This window comes from Podarcis bocagei, assembly GCF_964188305.1.
Source record: "Podarcis bocagei genome assembly, chromosome: 2".
Taxonomy (NCBI): domain Eukaryota; kingdom Metazoa; phylum Chordata; class Lepidosauria; order Squamata; family Lacertidae; genus Podarcis; species Podarcis bocagei.
The window spans coordinates 3,086,343-3,114,055 of record NC_138126.1 but is presented as its reverse complement, the minus strand read 5'-3'; the positions used below and the strand labels follow the sequence as shown (position 1 = coordinate 3,114,055).

General features: G+C 44.8%; 4 protein-coding genes across 6 annotated transcripts in view; 1 reads left to right on the top strand and 3 right to left on the bottom strand.

Moving 5' to 3' along the window:
• Positions 1 to 12,134, bottom strand: part of LOC308580892 (uncharacterized protein) — a 39,089-nt gene extending 26,955 nt beyond the window's left edge. The window contains exon 1 of the mRNA XM_081183172.1: positions 12,027 to 12,134. The gene's annotated coding sequence lies outside the window, so the exon portion shown is untranslated. The remainder of the gene's footprint in view (positions 1 to 12,026) is intronic.
• On the bottom strand, positions 39 to 27,581 carry LOC308580604 (uncharacterized protein). 3 transcript variants are annotated; one of them, XM_081182511.1, is made up of 2 exons: positions 27,536 to 27,581; positions 39 to 7,111 (listed from the first exon to the last, which is right to left on the bottom strand). In XM_081182511.1, exon 2 carries the CDS (start codon positions 7,005 to 7,007, stop codon positions 5,118 to 5,120), a length of 1,890 nt encoding a protein of 629 aa, XP_081038637.1. In that variant the 5' UTR covers positions 7,008 to 7,111; positions 27,536 to 27,581; the 3' UTR covers positions 39 to 5,117. The 3 variants fall into 3 exon arrangements, with proteins under 3 accessions (XP_081038637.1, XP_081038636.1, XP_081038635.1); XM_081182510.1 differs by lacking the exon at positions 27,536 to 27,581 and adding an exon at positions 8,483 to 8,768; XM_081182509.1 differs by lacking the exon at positions 27,536 to 27,581 and adding an exon at positions 7,785 to 7,828.
• LOC308580852 (uncharacterized protein) lies at positions 15,095 to 23,696 on the bottom strand. Its single transcript, XM_081183084.1, has 2 exons — positions 23,343 to 23,696; positions 15,095 to 20,544 (listed from the first exon to the last, which is right to left on the bottom strand). The coding sequence occupies exon 2, from the start codon at positions 20,462 to 20,464 to the stop codon at positions 19,070 to 19,072; it is 1,395 nt and encodes a 464-aa protein (XP_081039210.1). The 5' UTR covers positions 20,465 to 20,544; positions 23,343 to 23,696; the 3' UTR covers positions 15,095 to 19,069.
• The window catches only part of LOC308580918 (uncharacterized protein), a 161,170-nt gene continuing 154,308 nt past the window's right edge, over positions 20,852 to 27,713 (top strand). Inside the window, exon 1 of the mRNA XM_081183219.1 lies at positions 20,852 to 21,226. The gene's annotated coding sequence lies outside the window, so the exon portion shown is untranslated. The remainder of the gene's footprint in view (positions 21,227 to 27,713) is intronic.

The following is a 27,713-nucleotide window of genomic DNA, read 5'->3' as shown; positions in this document are numbered from 1 at the left end:
CAGCAGAGCGAACTGCGGACACAGAATAGGCGTGAGGCTTGTGGAAGCATACTACAACTACGGATTTATTAATCATAAATCAGGACAAAGAAACATTTCGTCTCTCTCTTTGTATTCTCAGAGAGACAGAGAAAAGCAAAAGCTATACGCACAACGGAAATTCCCAGCATACTGTGCTGGAATGTAAACCGACATGTGACACATAACAAACCCATATCTGCTCCTTGAGGAATGGAAATTCTCAACAGACCTATGGTGTGAACACATTTGGAGTACTGTGCACAGTTCAGTATCTGGGACCTTTCAGTTTGGAGAGAAGACGAGGAAGGATGCACATGTCAGATAGAATGGAGAAAGAGGATAGAGAAAAGCCCCCCCCCCAATAAAAATAGAACTCATGGAATCCAGTGAAGCAGGAATGGTGGAAGATTTAGGAGAGCAAAAAGAAGGGTCTCCCCCCTTCTCTGCATCCAGCCAGTCCATGATGGCAACAGCAACAATAAGATAATTACATCATTGTGCTCTGCTGGCAGGACGACTCCCTCGGATCATGTCCAGTTGCAAAAGTGCAAGGAGGCTTTCCACCCTCAGGGCCCAGAGGGGGATCGTGCCTTGGGGCAGCTGGTGGAATTGGAGGAAGCTGACCCTTAGCACTCTGGGTTTGGGATCTACCTGAAACTCCTTCCACATTATACTCATCCATATTGTTTCTCGCCTGCGTTATTTTGGGGATAGCATTCTACACACACTTGCGTCACCATGTGTCCCCCTCCCAACATTGCTTTGAGATGCTCTGGTACGGCCCCTTCTTCCCTGTGCCCCCTTCCCTCCCCATGCAAGACGTGCAGCTGGGAACAGAGCCTTTCCTGGTTATGCCAGGGAATGCCCCTTTTATTTCTCCTGCCACGAAATATATCTATACACATTATATCAGACATAATGTATCTATAAATCAAAAGAATAGATCAGGGTTTCAAGATTACCTTTGGCATATAAGTAGGTGCTTTCAATCTTTCTGTGTCTTCATGGTTCCACTATTGCAACTATAACAATGGGAGTTATGCTGCTGTTCCTATAATATTAGTCTAACTCTGCTTCCAAAGCAACACCACCAGTCTCGGCTCCACTTTGAGCAACTCTCCATTCCCAGATACAAACATTTCCAGCTCCCTCCACCAAACACCAAAACCAGCTCAGTCTCAGTACATCCTCATTCAGAATCAACACTACAGATTCACGTTAAATATTATATTCTACTTACTATTGTGAAATGTTACCTTCATTATTTAAATACATGTCTATTTTTTTTTTAAATGATATTTATTAAGGGTTTGGAAAATACAGAAAAAGAAAAAGAACAATAAAAAAATAAACAAATCAAACAATACCTTACAATACATCAATAAAAGCAAACAAAAAAACAAAAAGAACAAAAAACAATACAATAAGACAGCAAAAGAGCAAAAAGAGAACACAAACATCTTTCAATAACCTTTCAACTCATTTCCTTAGTTCTTTGACCTCCTCACACCTCCCCTTTTGTATTCCCGTTTAAAAGTCCTTTCAGCAAATCCTTACCCTGTCCTTTATCTTTACTCAGTATCTTAACCTATTATAACCATGTGTTTATAACCATTATCAATCCATATTTACATATTCTTAATAATCTTTTTACCAATACCACTTATTTTCCATCCGATATCATTTTAACATTCCTTAATTTTACAGTATTTCTGCAAGTAGTCTTTAAATTTCTTCTAGTCTTCTTCCACCGACTCTTCTCCCTGGTCACGGATTCTGCCAGTCATTTCTGCCAATTCCATGTAGTCCATCACTTTCATCTGCCATTCTTCCAGTGTGGGTAAATCCTGTGTCTTCCAATACTTTGCAATCAGTGTTCTTGCTGCTATTGTTGCATACATTAAAAAGGTTCTATCCTTCTTTGGCACCAATTAGCCGACTATGCCCAGGAGAAAGGCCTCTGGTTTCTTCAGAAAGGTATATTTAAATACCTTTTTCATTTCATTAGAGATCATCTCCCAGAAAGCCTTAATCTTTGGGCACGTCCACCAAAGGTGAAAGAATGTACCTTCAGTTTCTTTACATTTCCAGCATTTATTATCAGGCAAATGATAGATTTTTGCAAGATTGACTGGTGTCATGTTACCACCTGTATATCATTTTCATAATATTCTCTCTTAAGGCATTACATGCCGTAAATTTCATACCTGTGGTCCACAACTGTTCCCAGTCAGCAAACATAATGTTATGTCCAACATCCTGTGCCCATTTAATCATAGCGGATTTGACCGTTTCATCCTGAGTGTTCCATTTTAACAGCAAGTTATACATTCTTGAAAGCATCTTTGTATTGGGATCTAGCAATTCTGTTTCCAACTTTGATTTTTCCACCTGGAAGCCAATTTTTTTGTCCAAATTATATACCTCTCTTATTAGATAATAATGAAGCCAATCTCGCACTCTATCTTTTAATTTCTCAAAACTCTGCAATTTCAATTTATCTCCTTCTTGCTCCAAGATCTCCCAATATTTTGGCCACTTGGCTTCCATATTGAGCCTTTTCTGAGCTTTTGCCTCCATCGGTGACAACCACCTTGTGGTTTTATTTTCAAGTAAGTCTTTATATCGTATCCAGACATTAAACAGTGCTTTCCTGGCAATATGGTTTTTAAATGCCTTATGTGCTTTAACCTTGTCGTACCACAAATATGCATGCCACCCAAAAACATTGTTGAAACCTTCTAAGTTCAAAATGTCTGTGTTCTCAAGAAGCAGCCAGTCCTTCAACCAGCAGAAAGCTGCTGATTCATAATAAAGTTTAAGGTCTGGCAGGGCAAATCCCCCTCTTTCTTTTGCATCCGTTAGTATTTTAAATTTTATTCTGGGCTTCTTGCCCTGCCAGACGAATTTAGAAATGTCTCTCTGCCACTTCTTGAAACAGTCCATTTTATCTAAAATTTGTAGCGATTGGAACAAAAATAGCATTCTTTGCAATACATTCATCTTTATAGATTATTTAAATACATGTCTAGACAACATTACATGCAAACAACAAAAGCTCACATACGCTGCATGCATTTAAGATTGATTTCCTGTTATTGATGTGAACGAAAGTATATAAACTTATATAAGGACACTTATGAGAAGTGGAAGGAAATAAAAAAAGAATTAGAGACTTGGGGAAAATTGAATTTGTCCCTGTGGGGGAGAATATCCACAGTTAAAATGATGGTATTGCCAAAGATGATTTTTATGTTCCAAACAATACCTATAATTAGAGGCGTAAAGTGTTTTAAGGATTGGCAGAAAGACCTTGCCAAGTTTATTTGGCATGGGGAAAAACCACGCATAAAATTTAAGCTACTAACAGATTTGAAGGAAAAAGGAGGCTTCGCGGTCCATGACCTTAAACTGTACTTTGAGGCAGTGTGCTGGACATGGATTAAGGAATGGATATTAATTAAAAACATGGAAGTCCTAGATCTGGAGGGATGGGATATTGTGTACGGGTGGCATGGCTACATAGGCTATAACAAGGTTAAATCTCACAAAGGATTTTAAAATCATATTGTGAGAAGGGCATTATATGAAGTATGGGAGAGGAGTAAAAAATCAGTAGTAACCAAAACACCATGGTGGCTGTCACCAATGGAATCTGTTTCGGTCCACAGGCTGAATATGAACAGCGATTAGCTAACATATAAGGATTTAGTAGAGGAAACAAGTAGTGATCCGAAAATAAAGGACCTAGGCGAATTGAAACAGAAGGGAATAACCTGGCTGGAGTATTATCAATTAAAAGCCGCCCTTGAAAAGGATAAAAGAACCAAAGGATTTGACAAAAAAAATCCTATCTAGAGAAGGATGTTTTATATAATAATCAAAAGGCACTTTCTAAAATGTACAAACTACTTTTGAATTGGCAAAGAAAGGAGGAAGATATCAAAGAAATTACAGTAAAATAGGAGAGGGACCTGGGACATACGATCAAACCCAATATTTGGAACAAATTATGGACTAAAAATATAAAATTCACGGCTTGTCTCCTTATAAGGGAAAATCTTATGAAAATGTACTATAGGTGGTACGTGACCCCTGTAAAACTTGCAAAAATAAATAAATCAAATAATAAGTGCTGGCGATGTAAGGAACAGATAGGAATATACTACCATATGTGGTGGTCCTGTCTAGAAATACAAAGATTTTGGAACATGATTTATGAAGAGATAAAGAGATTGATAAAAACTACATTTAGCAAGAAACCGGAAGAATTTTTACTAGGAATGGTTTCAGATAATATTCCCCAAAACAAAACTAGGCTATTTATGTATGCAACGTCAGCAGCAAGGGTTATAGTGGCAAAACACTGGAAAGATAAAAATATACCCACTAAAGAGGAATGGGTAGTCAAATTGTGCGAGTGCTTGGAGCTCGCAAAGCTGACAGATGCAATAAGAGATAAACCTAAAAAAATTGGTGAAAGAAGAATGGGAATGTTTAAATAATTATTTAGGGGACAAGGGCTCAGCAAGAAAGATCTGGCTATGTTTAGAATGATACCGCATAGAGAAATGTTCCCTGATACCAAGATGAGGGATTCCTTTGGAATGCAGATAAAGTTAATTGATAAGAATAATGATCTGTTGAGTTTGACGGAAGTGTACAATAGATGAGCTTTCCTGCTTTGGCTCATCTTCCTTTTTCTTTTTCTTTTTTTCTTTTTTCTTTTCTTTTATCTCTCCCATAGTTGCTTATGTTCTGTGTCATGTACTTCAATATTTTTTGTGTTTTTGTAGGTTTTTTTTCATTACTATTAAGGAATTTTCTTTTGTAATTTTTGGCTGTTTATATGTACCTGTTTAAGCAAAATAAAAGCTATTTAAAAAAAAGTGTCAACTTGGAGAGAAACAGGTCCTACACTCTAAAAAGTGTTGCATAATAACCAAAGCAGGATGAACACTCCTTCTGTCTAAATCCTTTCTCTTCTTTGAGTTAATTGATGGCCTGAAGGTGTTTCCACTATTACGGTTCTTACCCCTCGAAGTCTTTTGATGGTTTGTAAGACTTCCACTACAACTGAATCTCGGTCCACTTCCCTAGGACTTATATTGTTGCTCCCCTGTATGAGTTTGTTGATGTTTTGTAAGAACTCCATTTGTACTGAAACTCTTTCCACACTCCATGCATTTAAATGATTTCTCCCCCATGTGACTCCGTTGATGAAGTCTAAGTTTTCCACTCTGAATGAAGCTCTTTCCACATTCCATGCATTTAAATGGTTTCTCCCCTGTGTGACTCCGTTGATGAATTCTAAGATGTCCACTCTGACTGAAGTTCTTTCCACACTCCATACATTTAAATGGTTTCTCCCCTGTGTGAGTCCGTTGATGAATTCTAAGGTGTCCACTCTTACTGAAGCTCATTCCGCACTCCATGCATTGAAACGGTTTCTCCCCTGTGTGAGTCCGTTGATGGTTTCTAAGTGATCCACTCTCAGTGAAGCTCATTCCACATTCCATGCATTTAAATGGTTTCTCCCCTGTGTGAGTCCGTTGATGAATTCTAAGGTGTGCACTTTGACTGAAGCTCTTTCCACACTCCATGCATTTAAATGGTTTCTCCCCTGTGTGAGTTCGTTGATGAATTCTAAGATGTCCACTTTGACTGAAGCTCTTTCCACACTCCATACATTTAAATGATTTCTCCCCTGTGTGAGTCCGTTGATGAAGTCTAAGTTTTCCACTCTGACTGTAGCTCTTTCCACACTCCATGCATTTAAATGGTTTCTCCCCTGTGTGAGTCCGTTGATGAAATCTAAGGCTTCCGCTAGTAGTGAAGCTCTTTCCACACTCCATGCAATTAAATGTTTTCTCCCCCGTGTGAGTCCGTAGATGAATTCTAAGTTGTCCACTCTGACTGTAGCTCTTTCCACACTCCATACATTTAAATGGTTTCTCCCCTGTGTGCGTCCATTGATGACTTCTAAGTTTTCCACTCTCTGTGAAGCTCTTTCCACATTCCATGCAATTAAATGGTTTCTCCCCCGTGTGAGTCCGTAGATGAATTCTAAGGCTTCCGCTAGTAGTGAAGCTCTTTCCACACTCCATGCATTTAAATGGTTTCTCCCCTGTGTGAGTCCGTTGATGAATTCTAAGGCTTCCGCTAGTAGTGAAGCTCTTTCCACACTCCATGCAATTAAATGTTTTCTCCCCCGTGTGAGTCCGTAGATGAATTCTAAGTTGTCCACTCTGACTGTAGCTCTTTCCACACTCCATACATTTAAATGGTTTCTCCCCTGTGTGCGTCCATTGATGACTTCTAAGTTTTCCACTCTCTGTGAAGCTCTTTCCACATTCCATGCAATTAAATGGTTTCTCCCCCGTGTGAGTCCGTAGATGAATTCTAAGGCTTCCGCTAGTAGTGAAGCTCTTTCCACACTCCATGCAATTAAATGGTTTCTCCCCCGTATGAGTCCGTAGATGAATTCTGAAGTTTCCACTAGTAGTCAAGCTCTTTCCACACTCCATACATTTAAATGGTTTCTCGCCTGTGTGAGTCCGTTGATGTCTTCTAAGGTGTCCACTCTTACTGAAGCTCATTCCACATTCCATGCATTTAAATGGTTTCTCCCCTGTGTGAGTCCGTTGATGAATTCTAAGTTTTCCACTCTGACTGTAGCTCTTTCCACACTCCATACATTTAAATGGTTTCTCCCCTGTGTGAGTTCGTTGATGAATTCTAAGTTGTCCACTCTGACTGTAGCTCTTTCCACACTCCATGCATTTAAATGGTTTCTCCCCTGTGTGAGTCCGTAGATGAATTCTAAGGCTTCCGCTAGTAGTGAAGTTCTTTCCACACTCCATGCAAGTAAATGGTTTCTCCCCTGAGTGAGACCACTGATGTTTTCTAAGGTTTCCATTGTCAGTGAAGCTCCTTCCACACTCCATGCTTTCAAATAGTTTATGTTGTCTGTTTTCACACTCCATGTATTTAAATGGTTTCTTTGTTATTGGACATGGCCCACCAGAATTCTGATTGCCTTCTCCATTGTCTTCTTTCAATGGGGTGGGGAGAAAATCCTATTTGTTTTCTAGGAAGAGAACAAAGGAATATTACACACATCAATTAACACCTGCTCTTATTTTAATTTCTTGTACAATCTCTCCTGTCCTCCACATGTTCCAAATGTTTAGGAAAGGCAAATGAAATAATTTAAAATAATGGTCATGCATCATCAGCCTTTTATAACCCTTAATTATTGTTAATGAAGCAGGATTATCTTAGAATACGGTTGAACTGTGGGGGTTTACATTTTATAAAAAGTGGTTTCTCACAGGAAAGGGAGCTGCTCTATGTTCCATGAACCTGCCCACTATTCATCAGGGTCCTAAGTTCATCATGAAGTTCTTCATTCTCTGCACTATAATCCTACACCCCTTGGGACACATTTTGTCCCCTTCGACCTCTAGATCTTTATTCATCACCTGCACAGTCCCTTTGGCCTCAAGACGTCCATACTGACCATTTTGGGAGACCCATATATAAGTCTAGTGACAAGGCTTGGTGCTTGTGGTCGGTTGAAGGAGCGCTCAGTTGGAGAATATTCTTGGGGTTGGACCTCCATCTCTCAGCCTTGCATTCTTGAATGGAGAGAGCTGGAGATGCAGAAGGAGAGCAGCTGGAGCCTGACTGCTGGGAAGGCCAGATTGAGACACCCACGCCAGTTATGATTTATAATAATTATATGCCGCCGGGTCTCGCACCTGCCTCCTGACACTGGCTTATCTTAGCGGAGATTCCATGTCCAGGCCTCTCTCACTGTTCTTCCTCCTTTGCCCCGGGTGGCCAAGGGCTTCCGGATATTCTAGCTCTGCTCCAACTGGGAATTATTTATTAAATTTGTATACCTCTCTTCAACTGAAGATCACAAGATAAAAATATGTGTGACACTGAAATAGGTGAGTATTAAAGGTGAATAACACTGATTGTGGGAAAGAAAAGAAAGGAGATGAAATCAGTGGTGTGTCCACCTGAATGTAATAATAATAATAATAATAATAATAATAATAATAATAATAATAGGATTTATAATTTCCCAAAGGGCACATCTTGAACATCATCTCTTTATGCTTTTTCTATTGACTTATGTGGATATAATGTGTAACAGGAGCTAAATGTTAATTATCTTATTTTTTTTAAGCATTTTGTTTCAATTACTATTTTTTGACTACCTAATGTGAGTTCTTATACTTTTTAAAGTTTTTCCAAACTTCCTGCCTATGGGCCTTAGGTTGCGTATGCCTGGGATAGAGGGTTAAATCAGGGCTGGCCAAATAGGACTCAGCTCCGTCCCCTCCTTGCCCCTCCCTGCACCTTCTGCCTGAGGGGGCTGCCTCAGTCTCCCTGACGGTGGAGCAGGCCCTGAGGACAGCCTTCTCACTGCCTTCCAAAATAGTGATACCTCGGGTTACAGATGCTTCGAGTTGTGTGTTTTCGGCTTGCGGGTTATTTCCGGGTTTCAGCGCTCGCACATGTGCAGAACCACTAAATCACGCTTTCTGCGTGTGCAGAATCACCAAATCGCAACCCACACATGCGCAGACGCAGCGCTGTAGGTTGTGAATGAGCCTCCCACACGGATCACATTCACAACCTGAGCGTCCACTGCACAGGAAAGATGACACAGAAGACCTTGGAGTCTCACCATGGAACACAACAACAACAACAACGAGTGGTAATACATTACTTTGGGCTGCCCTGGGCGGTGGCGTAGGGGGTCCCCGTTACAACAGCCCTGCAAAATAGACCGGAGTTGCTGCGCGCTTTTGGGACTTGGAAGAGTAACTTACGGCAACCGTTCAGTGTCGTCATTACGGGGGCCTCTTTTAAATAGGGGCTGGTGTTTGAACTTGGGCTTTGCTAAGGTTACGGAATTGGCAGGGGGGGCACTTGTGTGAGAGCAGGTTTCTTTGGCCGTGTCCCCCTTCCTTGCTTGCCCCTTCTGCGTTCCCATGGCAAGTCCAGCCGAATTCGACTATGGCGTGTGGTGCATATCTCCGCCTTCAGACTGAGGGAGCCAGGCAGCTTTCCGGGTCATGTGCCCAACTTTTCATGAGCTGATATTAAATTCCAAAAGATCTACAGCTGCTTGTTACAAAGGGAGGGGGCCAATTCCGGTAAGTTTATGATATTAACTCTTTCCATGCTCATTTCTGATGCTCAGAAGCAGGTGACCCTTTCTTATACCTTCCTGATGACATTCTCAGTCTGACACACAGTATTTACACAGAAACACGGATCAAACACGAAAAAAACCCTTTACATAACTCCCTTTCTAAAATACACTGAGACTATCTTATAACATATCCCCGCTATAACACACAAGTTCTAATTAAATCCTAATATTTACTATGCCTAAACATCGAGCACCACAGACCTATAATAATAATAATAATAATAATAATAATAATAATTATTATTATTATTAATACCCTGCCCATCTGGCTGCGTTTCCCCAATCACTCTGGGCGCCTCCCAATCGAGTGTTAAAAACAGTAAAGCATTAAATATTAACAACTTCCCTAAACTGGGCTGCCTTCAGGTGTCTTTTAAAAATAGGATAGCTGCTTAATTCCTTGACATCTGATGGGAGGGCATTCCACAGGGCAAGCGCCACTACCCAGAAGACCCTCTGTCTGATTCCCTGTAACCTCACTTCTTGCAATGAGGGAACCGCCAGAAGGCCCTTGGCGCTGGACTTCAGCGTCCAGGCAGAACAATGAGGGTGGAGACGCTCCTTCAGGTATACAGGACTGAGGCCGTTTAGGGATTGAAAGGTCAGCACCAACACTTGGAATTGTGCTCAGAAACATACTCAAATATTCCTCTGCAGTAAAGGAGGCAAATGGAAGCCTTCCCATTGTCTTTGTGCTTACGAATACTGTGTTAAGGAGGTGTGAACAGGGTGGGCCTGTGATCTGGATTCAGGAACTAAAGTATTTACCATCACAAAAGAATGGCCAGGCTGCCCAGATAATGCAGTTAGTGACCATTAACAGGTATCCTTGAGGACAGGTTTTCTGCTGTAGACCGCCTCCTGTGATGTATTCCTGCTGTAGAAAGTCTCCTTCTGTATGATATTTTGGGGGGTGGTCTTGGGTGGGCAATTTCAAAAGACTATATAAGGCCTTGCACACCTCCCTCCTGGTTGTGGTGAGGGGGGGGGGACACTGTTGAAATAAAGATCAGGCTTACTAGCCGCTTTGCTTCGCCATATTCTCTGCTTGGCCTCTGTTATTTTCTCCTACCTACTGTATTTTTCGCTCCATAAGGCACACCTGATCATAAGGGGCACCTAGTTTCTAGAGGGGGAATTCAAGAAAAAAAATATTATTTAAAGGGAGCGCTGAGCAGAGCTCCCTGGTGCCCTGCGGAGGCATTGCGCCACTAAGGCAGAAGCGAAAACAGCTAGAGGGAGCACTGCACAGCGCTCTCTCTAGCTGTTCTAGCTTCTTGGGTAGCCTGTATAAATATACAGAGTTGAGGGGAAACCTTAATCCCATTGTTCCTTTGCAGATTTATATACACAGAATCAACCCCTTAAATTCTAAGTTCCAAGAGGTTCAATGAACAGATGGTTTGCAGTGGAAGAGATCTGCACAAGTAGCTAAGTGTGAAGCAGTAAAAATGAAAGTGCAACCTTGTGAGCAGAATACTCCACACATCTTGGGGTCTTTGTGTAATAATTGTGCAAGTCAGACTTGAGGCAAGCGCTGAAGGCTCTTCAGGGCTGGCAACCTCTTCCCAATCCCACTGGGTTCCAACAGCCGCACTAACACTTAACTGTACAGAATAGGCACCTGGATGCAGAAGCCAATCCAAAGGGGTGGCTGGTAGTGGAGGAGGTGAAATGCTTAAGTTCTGAGTTTTTCATGTGCGCTAAAACTCAGTCTGCTTGGTTGTTGTTTTTTATTAAAAAAATATTTTTACCAACATGCTATAATATTATTGTTTTAGTTAAATAAATTGTTTAAGTTGTGATTAAGGAAATGATTATTTTTCTCCTTCCAATAAATTACAGCAGAAATGTTGTCCAAATATAGACAGTAAACTTATTAAACCTCAGAATGATTTCATAATTATCTGTCTGTGTATTTCTAATAGTATAACCAAATCAGAAATTTTTGATTTAAATAGAATCATACTGACCAGTGATTTATTGTAAATTGTGATTGAAATCAATTTGATTTATATCAAACCCACCCTGATTGCAATCTACCACAATGTCTGAAATAAGGATGGAACTATACAGAGGCGAACAGGACAATGTCCTGGCAGCTGCTACTACTTAGGGGTCTAAAACGGATAAATGAAAATATTATCAGTCATCACACACTCAGTTTCATCAGCAGGCAAGCCAAGATGCATCACAGCAGGACTTTTGGGTTTGCGCTAGGCTATAATTGGTGGTATTCAGGACAAATCAAAGTATGGAGATAAGTCGTAGTGAATACAGATGATCTGGGACAGCCAACACCCTCAGCAGGGAAGCTGGGTGATGGGGGTGGGGGTCAGTGGTGCTGGAAGGGGAGGGGTCTCTGATGAGGCTCCTCTCCCTTCCTTTAACCCTTCCATGGACTCCCTCTCTCCGTTTCCCCAGCCAGGCGACCCCAGGGAGAATGGGGGGCCTCAGCCCCACCCCCAGCCCTGCTTGGGGTCCTCATTCCCCTTCCCGCCAAGGCCTCCGGGGGGGGGGGCAGGGCAGCTGAGCATCTCTCGGCCCCCCAGGAAAGAGAAAGGGGAGTCTGGCGGTGCTGCTGCTGCCCAGGAGATCTTGCAAGGCCAACCCTGCAGGTGTTGGGTCCCCCCTTCCCCCCTGGGTCGGGGCCTGGATCGGGGCCCCTGTCGACGGGCCCCAGGGAGGGCGCTTTCCTTGGGGGAGTCTCTTTGTCCTCCCCCTCTCATTTTCCCCACCTCTATTCCCCCCCTCTTCTCTCCCTCTTTACCTCTTGGTCCTCCGCCTCCCTGGCTCCGGATTAGTCCGCTTTCCTTGTCTGCAATAGAAAGGGCGGCGGCGACGGGGGGGGGGCTCTTCAGTGACGCCCCTCCCCCCTTTCCTGGAAACTTCCGGCGCATTTCGCGGCGACACTTCCGGTTCCTTTTGGGATTCGCATGCCCCTAGAGCTGCATCTTTAGAGCAGCCCCTCCCTGTGTTGGGATGGGAAGGAGACGGGACAGCGCTGCCTCGGGGGCTCCATGGGGACCTGGCCCCCCTCCTTCCTCCTCCCCACAGCAGGGGGGCGAGATGGCGGCCGGGGGGGGGCATCATATCTGGGGGGGACCTGGGTTTGCGGGGAGAGAAGGACGTGGTTTTCAATTTGCAAACAGGGAGGCTGAGAGGGAAGAGGATGAATGAGAAGTAGGGAAGGGCTGCCCCTCCCCCTGTGGGTCAGGAGAGTGGGGGAGGGGCTGAGCCAGGGAAGCCAAGGGGGGTCCCTCCCCCCCCAGCCCAGGGGGGGGGGTCCTCTGTGAAGCCCAGAGATGGACCCAGCCTCGGGGGGGGGGGGGAAGAGACATGGGGCTGCCTGAGAGAGAGAGAAGGGGCGCTTCCTCTCCTCTCCCCCCTCCTCCCCCCAGGCTCTCCTGCGCCCAGAGACCCCCTTGGCCCGGCAGGGAGAGGGTGGGCTCCCCTTCCGCCATGAGAGGAGTGCAAGGGGGTTGTGAGGGGGGGGAGAGAGAGACCCCTTTCTGCCCCCCTCCCAAGAGGGTCCCCGTCGTGTCTCTGAGGGGCGAGAGAGGAGGAGCCCCTCCCCCCGCTGCAAGGGGGTTGTGAGGGGGGGAGAGAGAGACCCCTTTCTGCCCCCCTCCCAAGAGGGTCCCCGTCGTGTCTCTGAGGGGCGAGAGAGGAGGAGCCCCTCCCCCCGCTGCTGCTTCCCCTCAACGACTTTTCCCGCCTTTTCCCAACTTCCCGCCCTTCGGGATCTGAGCCTCGCCTCAGTTTCAGGCGCCGAGGAGGCAGATTCCCCGGGATCCCTGCTTTCTGAGTGGATTTCTTCTCATTCGCCCTGATTTCTGCTCATATATCTGGCTTTTGGAGCTTCTCTAGAAAGAAGGCTGTATAAAAAGCCCCTCACCACTGCCCGCATCCCATACAGTATGTCAAAGTCTGATTTCTTCCCATTTGCTGTGTATAATTCTTCCTCCAGGACTGTTCTTCCTTCCTCCCAGTGTCACTTCCCAACTAATAATTCTTCCCTCCCTGTCCTTAAATAGCTGCTTGGGGTCTAGTTTGGGGCCTGCATAAAGAACCTCCTCTCTTTTTTCCTTTTAGCTGTAGGTATAAATTCACGGCCAAAAGCCTTATTGATACGCAATTTTCCATCCGATGCCTGCTTACTCGGAACAGTTACAGATAAGTAGCCGTGTTGGTCTGCCATAGTCAAAACAAATTTTTTTTTCCTTCCAGTAGCACCTTAAAGACCAACTAAGTTAGTTCTTGGTATGAGCTTGGTATGAGCTGAAGAAGAGTGCATGCACACGAAAGCTCATACCAAGAACTAAGTTGGTCTTTAAGGTGCTACTGGAAGGGGAAAAAAATTTGTTTTGCTTACTCGGAAGTAAGTCCTACTCTGCTCCCATGTGCGGAGCCAGCAGCTCAGGCAGTTCTGCTAGCAGGAGGCCAAAGGACCCAGAGTGGTTTGCAACCAGGTGGTTTCCAAATGCTGCCCTTTTTGATACATTTGCATTTATTCTTTTGCGTGGGGACTGGCCAGATTGAAACCCCCCACCCCATTCAAAAGAAAGACCTCAAAAGAAAGACTTGCAAAAGATTTCAGAGGCGGAATTTCCAAAAGATGACACTTTGTCCTGAATTTAAGACAAGTCAGTCGAAAAATCATGGGCTTTTTTGGCGTTTATTTGGGGCCTTGTCTAAAAAAAAAAGCTCTACAGTTTTGGGGTTGTCCTGGTTTTTACCTTTTGAAATATGGCAACCCTAATTATTCTGGGCTCTGCTTGAACTGAAACTCTCCCTTTTAGAGCTCAGTCGGTAGAGCATGAGACTCTGAATCTGGGTTAGGAGTTTGAGCCCCACTTTGGGCAAAATACCTTAATTCCAGGGGGTTGGGCTAGATGACCCTCGTGGTCCCTTCCAACTCTGCAATTCTAGGATTCTACCATGTGTAGAGGAAAGATCGCCCTCTTGTGGGCAGTGGAGGAATGATGTAATGTTGGTTGGTGGGAACTGTTCTTGAGTGTTGCCTTGTCACTCACATGCAACACCACAACAGTCCTGTGAAAGGAAGGGGGAGCATTTCTGCAGGCTGATGTCCATCCATCCAGCTGCCCAGGCCCCAGCACCTCCCCCTAAGAGTGAAGGGTCCCAGTCTGGAAATCCTCCCTTCCTGCTGGAGATGAGGCAGTGAGGGATTCCAGACAGACAGAGGCGCCCTTGCTCTGCAATTCCCTTGCCAGCAGGGAGACTTCAAAAGCCCCCCCCCCCAAAATGCCTCCCCCTTCCCTCATTTAGTATGGAGACTTCTCATCTTGTGGTTGGGTCATTTTAAATCCAGTTTTTTTCTCTCTCCCTACAATTTTAATACTGTTGTTGGTTTCCTTGTTTAAATTATTCTGTTTACTAGTGATATTTCACATAGTGTTTATGAATGCAAAGCAATTGTGGCTCTTTGGTAGAAATCTGTGATCTAGACATGGCCTAGTCAATCACACCTTGTTTCAACACCCATCTAAAAGAAGGAAAAGAAAATCCCCCCATCATTTAGCCCGGACACTGAGGTCCACTTCCGAGGGTCTTCTGGCAGTTCCCTCATAATTATAGGGAACCAGGCAGAGGGCCTTCTTGGTAGTGGCGCCCTCTCTGTAGAACACACGCCCCCATAATAATTTATTTATTTATTTATTAATTATTATTATTATTATTATTATTATTATTATTATTATTATCATCATCATCATCATCAGATGTCAAAGAGAGAAAGTAACTTTTGGAAGACCTCTGAAGGCCTTCAGGGAAATTATTTTTGACATTTTACATGTTCCTTTGTCATAGAACCAAGCTGGCACCATCCATCCATTGGTTCTGGCAGGGTTCCAGTTCATGGTCAACAAGATTGAACAGATGCACGTTGGGCTGATGAGGAGGAGGAGAGGGACCAGGAGTGAGACCTTGGGGTCATGTTGGGTAACTCTGGGAAATTGTTGACCCTGTGTGCACTGGCTCAGGAAACTGCAAATCTCACGCTGGGGATGTTTAGGGAACCGATTGAAAATACACCTGCCACTCTCCTAATGGTTGTAGTGCAGATCTTGTTGGCATGCAGAGGGTCGCAAGGCCAGCTGGCTAGTCCCAGGTGGGTCATCTCCCTCCAGCCGTCCCGCTGCAAAGACCCATCAGCCTCTGCTCCGATGTAAATCAGCGACCCAAGCTTCAAAGCCAGGGCACACTATATCAGCAGAGCGAACTGCGGACACAGAATAGGCGTGAGGCTTGTGGAAACATACTACAACTACGGATTTATTAATCATAAATCAGGACAAAGAAACATTTCGTCTCTCTCTTTGTATTCTCAGAGAGACAGAGAAAAGCAAAACCTATACACACAACGGAAGTTCCCAGCATACTGTGCTGGAATGTAAACTGACATGTGACACATAACAAACCCATATCTGCTCCTTAAGGAGGAATGGAAATTATTTATGAAGATCTATGGTCTGAACACATTTGGAGTACTGTGCACAGTTCAGTATCTGGGACCTTTCAGTTTGGAGAGAAGACGAGGAAGGAAGGACATGTCAGATAGAATGGAGAAAGAGGATAGAGAAAAGCCCCCCCCCCCCATAAAACTAAAACTCATGGAATCCAATGAAGCATGAAGCAGGAATGGTGGAAGATTTAGGAGAGCGAAAAGAAGGGTCTCTCCCCCCCCCCTTCTCTGCATCCAGCCAGTCCATGGTGGCAACAGCAACAATAAGATAATTACATCAATAGTATGCATTGCTCTGCTGGCAGGACTCCCTCGGATCATGTCCAGTTGCAAAAGTGCAAGGAGGCATTCCACCCTCAGGGCCCAGAGGGGGATCGTGCCTTGGGGCCGCTGGTGGAATTGGTGGAAGCTGACCCTTAGCACTCTGGGTTTGGGACCTACCGGAACCTCCTTCCACATTATACTCATCCATATTGTTTCTCGCCTACATCATTTTGGGGATAGCATTCTACACACACTTGCGTCACCATGTGCCCCTCCCAACATTGCTCTGAGATGCTCTGGTACGGCCCCTTCTTCCCTGTGCCCCCTTCCCTCCTCATGCAAGATGTGCAGCTGGGAACAGAGCCTTTCCTGGTTATGCCAGGGAATGCCCCTTTTATTTCTCCTGCCACCAAATATATCTATACACATTATATCTGACATAATGCATCTATAAATCAAAAGAATAGATCAGGGTTTCAAGATTACCTTCGGCATATAAGTAGGTGCTTTCAATCTTTCTGTGTCTTCATTGTTCCACTATTGCAACTATAACAATGGGAGTTATGCTGCTGTTCCTATAATATTAGTCTAACTCTGCTTCCAAAGCAACACCACCAGTCTCAGCTCCACTTTGAGCAACTCTCCATTCCCAGATACAAACATTTCCAGCTCCCAACACCAAACACCAACACCAGCTCACTCTCAGTCCATCCTCATTCAGAAGCAACACTACAGATTCACGTTAAATATTATATTCTACTTACTATTGTGAAATGTTACCTTCATTATTTAAATACATGTCTAGACAACATTACATGCAAACAACAAAAGCTCACATACGCTGCATGCGTTTAAGATTGATTTCCTGTTATTGATGTGAACGAAAGTATATAAACTTATATAAGGACACTTATGAGAAGAAGTGGAAGGAAATAAAAAAAGAATTAGAGACTTGGGGCAAATTCAATTTGTCCCTGTGGGGGAGAATATCCACAGTTAAAATGATGGTATTGCCAATGGTGATTTTTATGTTCCAAACAATACCTATAATTAGAGGCGTAAAGTGTTTTAAGGATTGGCAGAAAGACCTTGCCAAGTTTATTTGGCAAGGGGAAAAAACACGAATAAAATTTAAGCTGCTAACGGAGTTGAAGGAAAAAGGAGGCTTCGCGGTCCCTGAGCTTAAACTGTACCTTGAGGCAGTGTGCTGGACATGGATTAAGGAATGGATATTAATTAAAAACACGGAAGTCCTAGATCTGGAGGGATGGGATATTGTGTACGGGTGGCATGGTTACATAGGCTATAACAAGGTTAAATCTCACAAAGGATTTTTAAATCATATTGTGAGAAGGGCATTATATAAAGTATGGGAGAGGAGTAAAAAATCAGTAGTAACCAAAACACCATGGTGGCTGTCACCAATGGAATCTATGTCGGTCCACAGGCTGAATATGAACAGTGATTGGCTAACATATAAGGATTTAGTAGAGGAAACAAGTAGTGTTCCGAAAATAAAGGACCTAGGCGAATTGAAACAGAAGGGAATAACCTGGCTGGAGTATTATCAATTAAAAGCCGCCCTTGAAAAGGATAAAAGAACCAAAGGATTTGACAAAAAAATATCCTATCTAGAGAAGGGTATTTTATATAATAATCAAAAGACACTTTCTAAAATGTACAAACTACTTTTGAATTGGCAAAGAAAGGAGGAAGATATCAAAGAAATTACAGTAAAATGGGAGAAGGACCTGGAACATACGATCAAACCCAATATTTGGAACGAATTATGGACTAAAAATATAAAATTCACGGCTTGTCTCCTTATAAGGGAAAATCTTATGAAAATGTACTATAGGTGGTACCTGACCCCGGTAAAACTTGCAAAAATAAATAAATCAAACAATAACAAGTGCTGGCAATGTAAGGAACAGATAGGAACATACTACCATATGTGGTGGTCCTGTCTAGAGATACAAAGATTTTGGAACATGATTTATGAAGAGATAAAGAGATTGATAAAAACTATGTTTAGCAAGAAACCGGAAGAATTTTTACTAGGAATGGTTTCAGATACTATTCCCAAAAACAAAACTAGGCTATTTACCGTATTTTTCGCCCTATAGGACGCACCGTCCCATAAGGTGCACCTAGTTTTTTGGGGGGGAAATAAAGGGGGAAAATTTATTTCCCCCCCAGGCGTGGGGCTGGGTCAGAGGAGGCCCAAGCTTCCCCCGACCCCAGCCCCCAAACAGGCAGCTCTCTGCAAGCCGTGGGAGCCCAGCGCTGGCTGCCGCTGCTTGCGGGGAGGTCCGCGAAGCCTGGATGCGCTGATCTCAGCGCGCGCAGGCTTCGGCATGCCGGCAACTCTCCGCAAGCAGCAGGAGCGCTCCCACTGCTTGCGGAGAGGTCCGCGAAGGCTGGAGAGCAAGAGGGGTCGGTGCGCAAAAAAAAAGCCTGTATTCGCCCCATAGGTCACACACACATTTCCCCTGCATTTTTTCTTTTTTCTTTTCTTTTATCTTTCCTATAGTTGCTTATGTTCTGTGTCATGTACTTCAATACTTTTTGTACTTTTTGTACTTTTTTTTCATTACTCTTAAGAAATTTTCCTTTGTAATTTTTGGCTGTTTATATTTATATGTACCTGTTTAAGCAAAATAAAACCTATAAAAAAAGAAAGTGTTAACTTAGAGAAAAACAGGTCCTACACTCTAAAAAGTGTTGCATAATAACCAAAGCAGGATGAACACTCCTTCTGTCTAAATCCTTTCTCTTCTTTGAGTTAATTGATGGCCTGAAGGTGTTTCCACTATTACAGCCCTTACCCCTCGGAGTCTTTTTATGGCTTGTAAGACTTCCACTACAACTGAACCTCTTTCCACACTCCATACATTTAAATGGTTTCTCCCCTGTGAGTCCGTTGATGTCTTCTAAGGTGTCCACTATCAGTGAAGCTCTTTCCACACTCCATACATTTAAATGATTTCTCCCCTGTGTGCGTCCGTTGATGTCTTCTAAGGTCTCCACTCTGACTGAACCTCTTTCCACATTCCATGCATTTAAATGTGAGCCGGTTGATGTAGTGTTAGTCTTCCACTGTCGGTGAAGATCTTTCCACACTCCGTGCATTTAAATGGTTTCTCGCCTGTGTGAGTCCGCTGATGTCTTCTAAGGTCTCCACTCTGAATGAAGCTTTTTCCACACTCCATGCATTTAAATGGTTTCTCCCCTGTGTGAGTCCGTTGATGAACTCTAAGGTCTCCACTTTGACTGAAGCTCTTTCCACACTCCATGCATTTAAATGGTTTCTCCCCTGTGTGAGTCCGTTGATGAACTCTAAGTTGTCCACTTTGACTGAAGCTCTTTCCACACTCCATACATTTAAATGGTTTCTCCCCCGTGTGGGTCCGTAGATGAATTCTAAGGCTTTTGCTAGTAGTGAAGATCTTTCCACACTCCATGCAGTTAAATGGTTTCTCCCCCGTGTGAGTCCGTAGATGAATTCTAAGGCTTCTGCTAGTAGTGAAGCTCTTTCCACACTCCATGAAATTAAATGATTTTTCCCCTGTGTGAGTCCGTAGATGAATTCTAAGGTTTCCACTCTGACTGTAGCTCTTTCCACACTCCATACATTTAAATGGTGTCTCCCCTGTGTGAATCCGTTGATGAATTCTAAGGCTTCCGCTAGTAGTGAAGCTCTTTCCACATTCCATGCATTTAAATGGTTTCTCCCCCGTGTGAGTCCGTTGATGAACTTTAAGGTCTCCATTTTGACTGAAGCTCTTTCCACACTCCATACATTTAAATGGTTTCTCCCCCGTGTGAGTCCGTAGATGAATTCTAAGGCTTTTGCTAGTAGTGAAGCTCTTTCCACACTCCATGCAATTAAATGGTTTCTCTCCCGTGTGAGTCCGTAGATGAATTCTAAGGCTTCCGCTAGTAGTGAAGCTCTTTCCACATTCCATGCATTTAAGTGGTTTCTCCCCCGTGTGAGTCCGTTGATGAATTCTAAGGTCTCCACTTTGACTGAAGCTCTTTCCACACTCCATGCATTTAAATGGTTTCTCCCCCGTGTGAGTCCGTAGATGAATTCTAAGGCTTTTGCTAGTAGTGAAGCTCTTTCCACACTCCATGCAATTAAATGGTTTCTCCCCCGTGTGAGTTCGTAGATGAATTCTAAGGCTTCCGCTAGTAGTGAAGCTCTTGCCACACTCCATGCAATTAAATGGTTTCTCCCCCGTGTGAGTCCGTAGATGAATTCTAAGGTCTCCACTCTGACTGTAGCTCTTTCCACACTCCATGCAATTAAATGGTTTCTCCCCTGAGTGAGACCACTGATGTTTTCTAAGGTTTCCACTGTCAGTGAAGCTCCTTCCACACTCCATACTTTCAAATTGTTTATGTTCTCTGTTTTCACACTCCATGTATTTAAATGGTTTCTTTGTTATTCCCATTGTACATGGCCCAACAGAATTCTGATTGCCTTCTCCATTGTCTTCTTTCAATGGGGTGGGGAGAAAATCCTATTTGTTTTCTAGGAAGAGAACAAAGGAATATTACACACATCAATTAACACCTGCTCTTATTTTAATGTCTTGTACAATCTCTCCTTTCTTCCATATGTTCCAAATGTTTAGGAAAGGCGAATGAAGTAATGTAAAATAATGGTCATGCATCATCAGCCTTTTATAACCCTTAATTATCGCTAATGAAGCAGCATTATCTTAGAATACGGTTGAACTGTGGGGTTTACGTTTTATAAAAAGTGGTTTCTCACAGGAACGGGAGCTGTTCTATGTTCCATGAACCTGGCCAATATTCCTCAGGGTCCTGTTAACGGAAAAATCCGAGGGCTCCCTTGGACAAAACAAAGACACCAACCAGGATAACTTGGAGCAAAACAGCAGCCTGTAGGCTTGGCCTTTATTGAACTGTTGCAACAGGGTATTCCCTTCACTTGCAAGAGAGAGGAAAGACCCAGAAAGATGGTCTGCAAGACCTTATAAAAACTTTTGAAATTCCCCTCCTCTAGCTCAAGCCCACCCCCAGAAACATCATGCATACATTACAGAAAGGAGGGGTTGACATCATGCATACGTTACAGAAAGGGTTGACATCATGCATACATTACAGAAAGGAGGGGTTGAGGGAGGAGTTGTGGTGGTAACCTGAGTGTCCTGTCACCCAGCTGGTTCCTCCTTTCCCCCTCCCCATGAGTAATTTCCAGGTGACAATGGGGAGTTTGCAGTTTCCTGCCCCCAGAGGGAAGATCTGATCATTGTCCTTTGTTTCAGTCTGTGCTGAATCCACTACAATATGCAAGTTCTTTGTCATTTTGATTGTCTTCTGTCTGGGATTATCAAGGCTGACATAGCAACTGGGCAGGGCTCCTGTGGATGTACTGGTATGCTGAAGGGATTATGGCTGACCAGAAAACAAGCCACCCTCCTTTGATAGTAAATAAAAATGGAACAGTGCAAATCCGATGTATGGTTGATTTTCTATGAATTTATAACAGAAATGTGGTGTATGTAGTGTGTGTGAGTGTGTGTGAAGTTTGTGCAAACAGAATGATTGGGGTGGGGGGGTTCCTGCTACAGTCCTAAGTTCATTATGAAGTTCTTCATCTGCTGCACTATAATCCTCCACCCCTTTGGCCACATTTTGTCCCCTTCGACCTCTAGATCTTTATTCATCCCCTGCACAGTCCCTTTGGCCTCAGGAGGTGCATAGTGACCATTTTGGGAATAACTGGGAATTATTTATTAAATTTGTATACGTCTCTTCATATGAAGATCACAAGATAAAAAGCCAAGGGCTTCTGGATATTGTAGCTCTGCTCCAACTGGGATTTATTTATTAAATTTGTATACCTCTCTTCAACTGAAGATCACAAGATAAAAATATGTGTGACACTGAAAAAGGTGAGTATTAAAGGTGAATAACACTGATTGTGGGAAAGAAAAGAAAGGAGATGAAATCAGTGGTGTGTCCACCTGAATGTAATAATAACAACAACAACAACAACAACAACAACAACAACAACAACAACAACAATAATAGGATTTATAATTTCCCAAAGTGCACATCTTGAACATCATCTCTTTATGCTTTTTCTATTGACTTTTGTGGATATACAGTGGTGCCTTGCAAGACGAAATTAATTCGTTCCGCAAGTTTTTTCTTCTTGCGAGTTTTTCGTCTTGCGATGCACGGTTTCCCATAGGAAGGCATTGAAAATCAATTAATGCGTTCCTAGGGAAACCGCCTTCAGACCAGGTCCGGGGACAGTCTGTCCCCCGACCTCTTCTGAAGGCTGGGGGGGGGGAACAAGGGCTTTTCTTCCCATCCCCAGCATTTTAAAAAACCCCGGGACAGCGGAGGACTTCTCCGCTGTCCGGGGCGATCTTAAAATGCTGGCGGGCGGCGATGTAAAAGCCCCTGGGAAGGCAGGCAGGGGGGACAAAGACTTTTGCCCCCCGCCCGCCTTCAGAAGAGGTCCTGGACCTCTTCTGAAGGCGGGCGAGGGCGAAAGTCTTTGCCCCCCCGCCTGCCTTCAAAAGCCGTCCGGGACAGCGGAGAAACGCGCTGCCTTTCTCCGCTCTCCCGGGAAGGCAGGCAGGGGGGAGCAAAGACTTTCGCCCCCCGCCCGCATTCAGAAGAGGTCCTGGACCTCTTCTGAAGGCGGGCGGGGGGCGAAAGTCTTTGCCCCCCCCCGCCTGCCTTCAAAAGCTCTCCCGGGAAGGCAGGCAGGGGGGAGCAAAGACTTTCGCCCCCCGCCCGCCTTCAGAAGAGGTCCTGGACCTCTTCTGAAGGCCGGCTGTGGGCGAAAGTCTTTGCTCCCCACCACCAGCATTTAAAAGAGGTCCCCGGAGATTTCCCTATGGGCTTTCGTCTTGCGAAGCAAGCCCATAGGGAAATTCGTCTTGCAAAGCGCCTCCAAAACAGAAAACCCTTTCGTCTTGCGGGTTTTCCGTCTTGCGAGGCATTCGTCTTTCAATTACTATTTTCTTTCAATTACTATTTTTATTTCAATTACTATTTTTTGACTACCTAATGTGAGTTCTTATACTTTTTAAAGTTTTTTCAAACTTCCGGCCCATGGGCCTTAGGGTGCCTATGCCTGGGATAGAGGGTTAAATCAGGGCAGGCCAAATGGGACTCAGCTTAGGGTGCCTATGCCTGGGATAGAGGGTTAAATCAGGGCAGGCCAAATGGGACTCAGCTCCGTCCCCTCCCTGCATCTGCTGCCTGAGGGGGCTGCCTCAGTTTCCCTCACGGTGGAGCAGGCCCTGAGAACAGCCTTCTCGCTGCCTTCCAAAATAGTCATACCTCGGGTTACAGATGCTTCGAGTTGTGCGTTTTCGGGTTGCGGGTTATTTCCGGGCTTCAGCGCTCGCACATGTGCAGAACCACTAAATCACGCTTTGTGCATGTGCAGAATCACCAAATCGCAACCCTCACATGCGCAGACGCAGCGCTGTAGGTTGTGAATGTGCCTCCCGCACCGATCACGTTCACAACCTGAGCATCCACTGCACAGGAAATATGACACAGAAGACCTTGGAGTCTCACTGTGGAAAACAACAACAACAACGATTGGTTATACGTCACTTTGGGCTGCCCTGGGCGGTGGCGTAGGGGGTCCCCGTTACAACAGCCCTGCAAAATAGACCGGAGTTGCTGCACGCTTTTGGGACTTGGAAGAGTAACTTAGGGCAACCGTAAAGGGCAGTCCAGTGTGGTCATTACGGGGGCCTCTTTTAAATAGGGGCTGATGTTTGAACTTGGGCTTTGCTAATGTTACGGAATTGGCAGGGGGGCACTTGTGGGAGAGCAGGTTTCTTTGGCCGTCTCCCCCTTCCTTGCTTGCCCCTTCTGCGTTCCCATGGCAAGTCCAGCCGAATTCGACTATGGCATGTGCTGCATATCTCCGCCTTCAGACGGAGGGAGCCAGGCAGCTTTCCGGGTCATGTGCCCAACTTTTCATGAGCTGATATTAAATCCCAAAAGAACTACAGCTGCTTGTTACAAAGGGAGGGGGCCGATTCCGGTAGGTTAATGATATTAACTCTTTCCATGCTCATTTCTGATGTTCAGAAGCAGGTGACCCTTTCCTAGACCTTCCTAATGACATTCTCAGTCTGACACACAGTATTTACAAAGAAACACAAAAAACCCTTTACATAACTCCCTTTCTAAAATACACTGAGACCATCTTATAACATATCCCCGCTATAACACACAAGTTCTAATTAAATCCTAATATTTACTATGCCTAAACATTGAGCACCACAGACTAATAATAATAATAATAATAATAATAATAATAATAATTAATTATACCCTGCCCATATAGCTGAGTTTCCCCAGCCACTCTGGGCGGCTCCCAACCGAGTGTTAAAAACAATACAGCATTAAATATTAAGAACTTCTCTAAACAGGGCTGCCTTCAGATGTCTTTTAAAAATGGGATAGCTGCTTAATTCCTTGACATCTGATGGGAGGGCGTTCCACAGGGCAAGCGCAACTACCCAGAAGGCCTTCTGTCTGGTTTCCTGTAACCTCACTTTTTGCAATGAGGGAACTGCCAGAAGGCCCTCGGCGCTGGATCTGTGTCCAGGTTGAACGATGGGAGTGGAGATGCTCCTTCAGGTATACAGGACTGAGGCCGTTTAGGGCTTGAAAGGTCAGCACCGACACTTTGAATTGTGCTCAGAAATATACTCAAATATTCCTCTGCAGTAAAGGAGGCAAATGGAAGCCTTCCCATTGTCTTTGTGCTTACAAATACTGCCTTAAGGAGGGATGAACAGGGTGAGCCTGTGACCTGGATTCAGGAACTAAAGTATTTACCATCACAAAAGAATGGCCAGGCTGCCCAGATAATGTAGTTAGTGACCATTAACAGGTATCCTTGGGGACAGGTTTTCTGCTGTAGACTGCCTCCTGCGATGTATTCCTGCTGTAGACAGTCTCCTTCTGTATGATATTTGGGGGGGTGGTCTTGGGTGGGCAATTTCAAAAGACTATTTAAGGCCTTGCACACCTCCCTCCTGGTTGTGGTGAGGGGGGGGACACTGTTGCAATAAAGATCAGGCTACTAGCCGCTTTGCTTCGCCATATACACTGGTTGGCCTCTGTTATTTTCTCCTACCTACTGTATTTTTCGCTCCATAAGGCACACCTGATCATAAGGCGCACCTAGTTTCTAGAGGGGGAATTCAAGAAAAAAAATATTATTTAAAGGGAGCGCTGAGCAGAGCTCCCCGGTGCCCTGCGGAGGCGTTGCGCCACTAAGGCAGAAGCGAAAACAGCTAGAGGGAGCACTGCGCAGCGCTCTCTCTCGCTGTTCTGGCTTCTGGGGTAGCCCGCGAAGCCTCTGCAGGGCAGCAGCGAGCCTTCATCCCGGGCTTCCCCCGCCAGCCCTGACAAGCTCTGGGAGTATTCCCCACCTCCCGCAAAAGCCCACAGGAGCTGTGACCCTTTAAGGAGCGTGCGGCTCCTGCGAGCTTTTTTACGAGGTGATGCAGCCAGTCAGTCCCTTCTCCCTCCTCAGGGAAAAGCCCCCAAGAGCGGCGTGCTCTTCAAAGGGTGTGCGGCTTCTGCGGGAGGTGGGGTAATTCTGTAAGATTATTTGGGGAGGTTTTTCTGAGAAGATATTGTCACAGATGCTTGTTTTTGCCATTCTCAAAAGTGTGAATTTGTGTCTGCAGAGATAACATGCCTTTTCTTCACATGAAAAATGTTATAAAATAAATATACAGAGTTGAGGGGAAACCTTAATCCCATTGTTCCTTTGCAGATTTATATACACAGAATCAACCCCTTAAATTCTAAGTTCCAAGAGGTTCAATGAACAGATGGTTTGCAGTGGAAGAGATCTGCACAAGTAGCTAAGTGTGAAGCAGTAAAAATGAAAGTGCTATCTTGTGAGCAGAATACTCCGCACATCTTGGGGTGTTTGTGTAATAATTGTGCAAGTCAGACTTGAGGCAAGCGCTGAAGGCTCTTGAAATCAATTTGATTTATATCAAATTCACCCTGATTGCAATCTACCACAATGTCTGAAATAAGGCTGGAACTATACAGAGGCGAACAGGACAATGTCCTGGCAACGGCTACTACTTAGGGGTCTAAAACGGATAAATGAAAATATCATCAATCATCACACACTCAGTTTCATCAGCAGGCAAGCCAAGATGCATCCTAGCAGGACTTTTGGGTTTGGGCTAGGCTATAATTGGTGGTATTCAGGACAAATCAAAGTATGGAGATAAGTCGTGGTGAATACAGATGATCTGGGACAGCCAACACCCTCAGCTGGGAAGCTGGGTGATGGGGGTGGGGGTCAGTGGTGCTGGAAGGGGAGGGGTCTCTGTTGAGGCTCCTCCCCTTCCTTTAACCCTTCCATGGACTCCCTCTCTCCGTTTCCCCAGCCAAAAGGGACCCAGCCAGGCGCCCCACAACCCCAGGGATTCCTGGGGACAAACTGGTAAAATCAGCAATGCTACACTGGGTCAGAAATATAGGTCATAATTAGAGCTGAGCGATATATTGGTATATTGTCCAAGACTGGCTTGAAGTTTACATCGTGATAACTGTTTCCTAATACTGAGCTGGCAATATATTACGAATCACAATGTGTGCAAGGACTAGGCAACACCTGCTTTTCAACATTGCGATAACTTACCAGCTAAACGCTGTAATGTTAGTAGCAGCTAAACCTCACAATATCACCTGCTAAGTATTGCAGGGCTATTAGCAGATAAAGATTGTAATGTTATCATTACCAAAACTCACAATAACACTTGTGGTTTATCACCAGCTAAACCTCACAATATCACCTGCTAAACGTTGCCATGTTATCAGCAGCTAAACATTTAAATCAGCCACAAGGCCTGAAATAGGGGTGGAACTGTACAGAGGAGAGCAGCACAATGTCCTTGCAATTGCTACTACTTAGGGGTCTAAAACGGATAAATGACAATATTATCAATCATCATCTCAGAGGGACTTTGGGGTTTGGGCTTGGCTAGCAAATGGTGGTATTCAGGACAATCCTGTATGGCAATGATGATCTGGGACTGCCAGCAGGGAGACTGGGGAATAAGATGTGATGGAAGGGGAGGGGTCTCTGTCGAGGCTCCTCCCCTTCCTTTAACCCTTCCCTGGACTCCCTCTCTCCCTTTCCCCAGCCAGGCGCCCCACGACCCCAGGGAGAATGGGGGGCCTCAGCCCCACCCCCAGCCCTGCTTGGGGTCCTCCTTCCCCTTCCCGCCAAGGCCTCCGGGGGGGGGCAGGGCAGCTGAGCATCTCTCGGCCCCCCAGGAAAGAGAAAGGGGAGTCTGGCGGTGCTGCTGCCGCCCAGGAGATCTTGCAGGTGTTGGGTCCCCACTTCCCACCTGGGTCGCCGGGATCGGGGCCCCTGTCGACGGGCCCCAGGGAGGGCGCTTTCCTTGGGGGAGTCTCTTTGTCCTCCCCCCTTATCCCCCCTCTATTTCCCCCCTTCTCTCCCTCTTTACCTCTTGGTCTTCCGTCTCCCTGGCTCCAGATTAGTCCGCTTTCCTTGTCTGCAATAGAAAGGGCGGGGGGGTTTCTCCACTGACGCCCCTCCTCCCCTTTCCTGGAAACTTCCGGCACATTCAGCAGCGACACTTCCGGCTCCTTATCAGACGCGCGCGTCCCTAGAGCTACATGGTC

What these genes read in the sequence shown, in the direction of transcription:
- LOC308580604 (XM_081182511.1), bottom strand. Translation starts at nt 7,007, where the DNA reads ATGGAGTGTGAAAACAGACAACATAAACTATTTGAAAGCATGGAGTGT.
- LOC308580852 (XM_081183084.1), bottom strand. Translation starts at nt 20,464, where the DNA reads ATGGGAATAACAAAGAAACCATTTAAATACATGGAGTGTGAAAACAGA.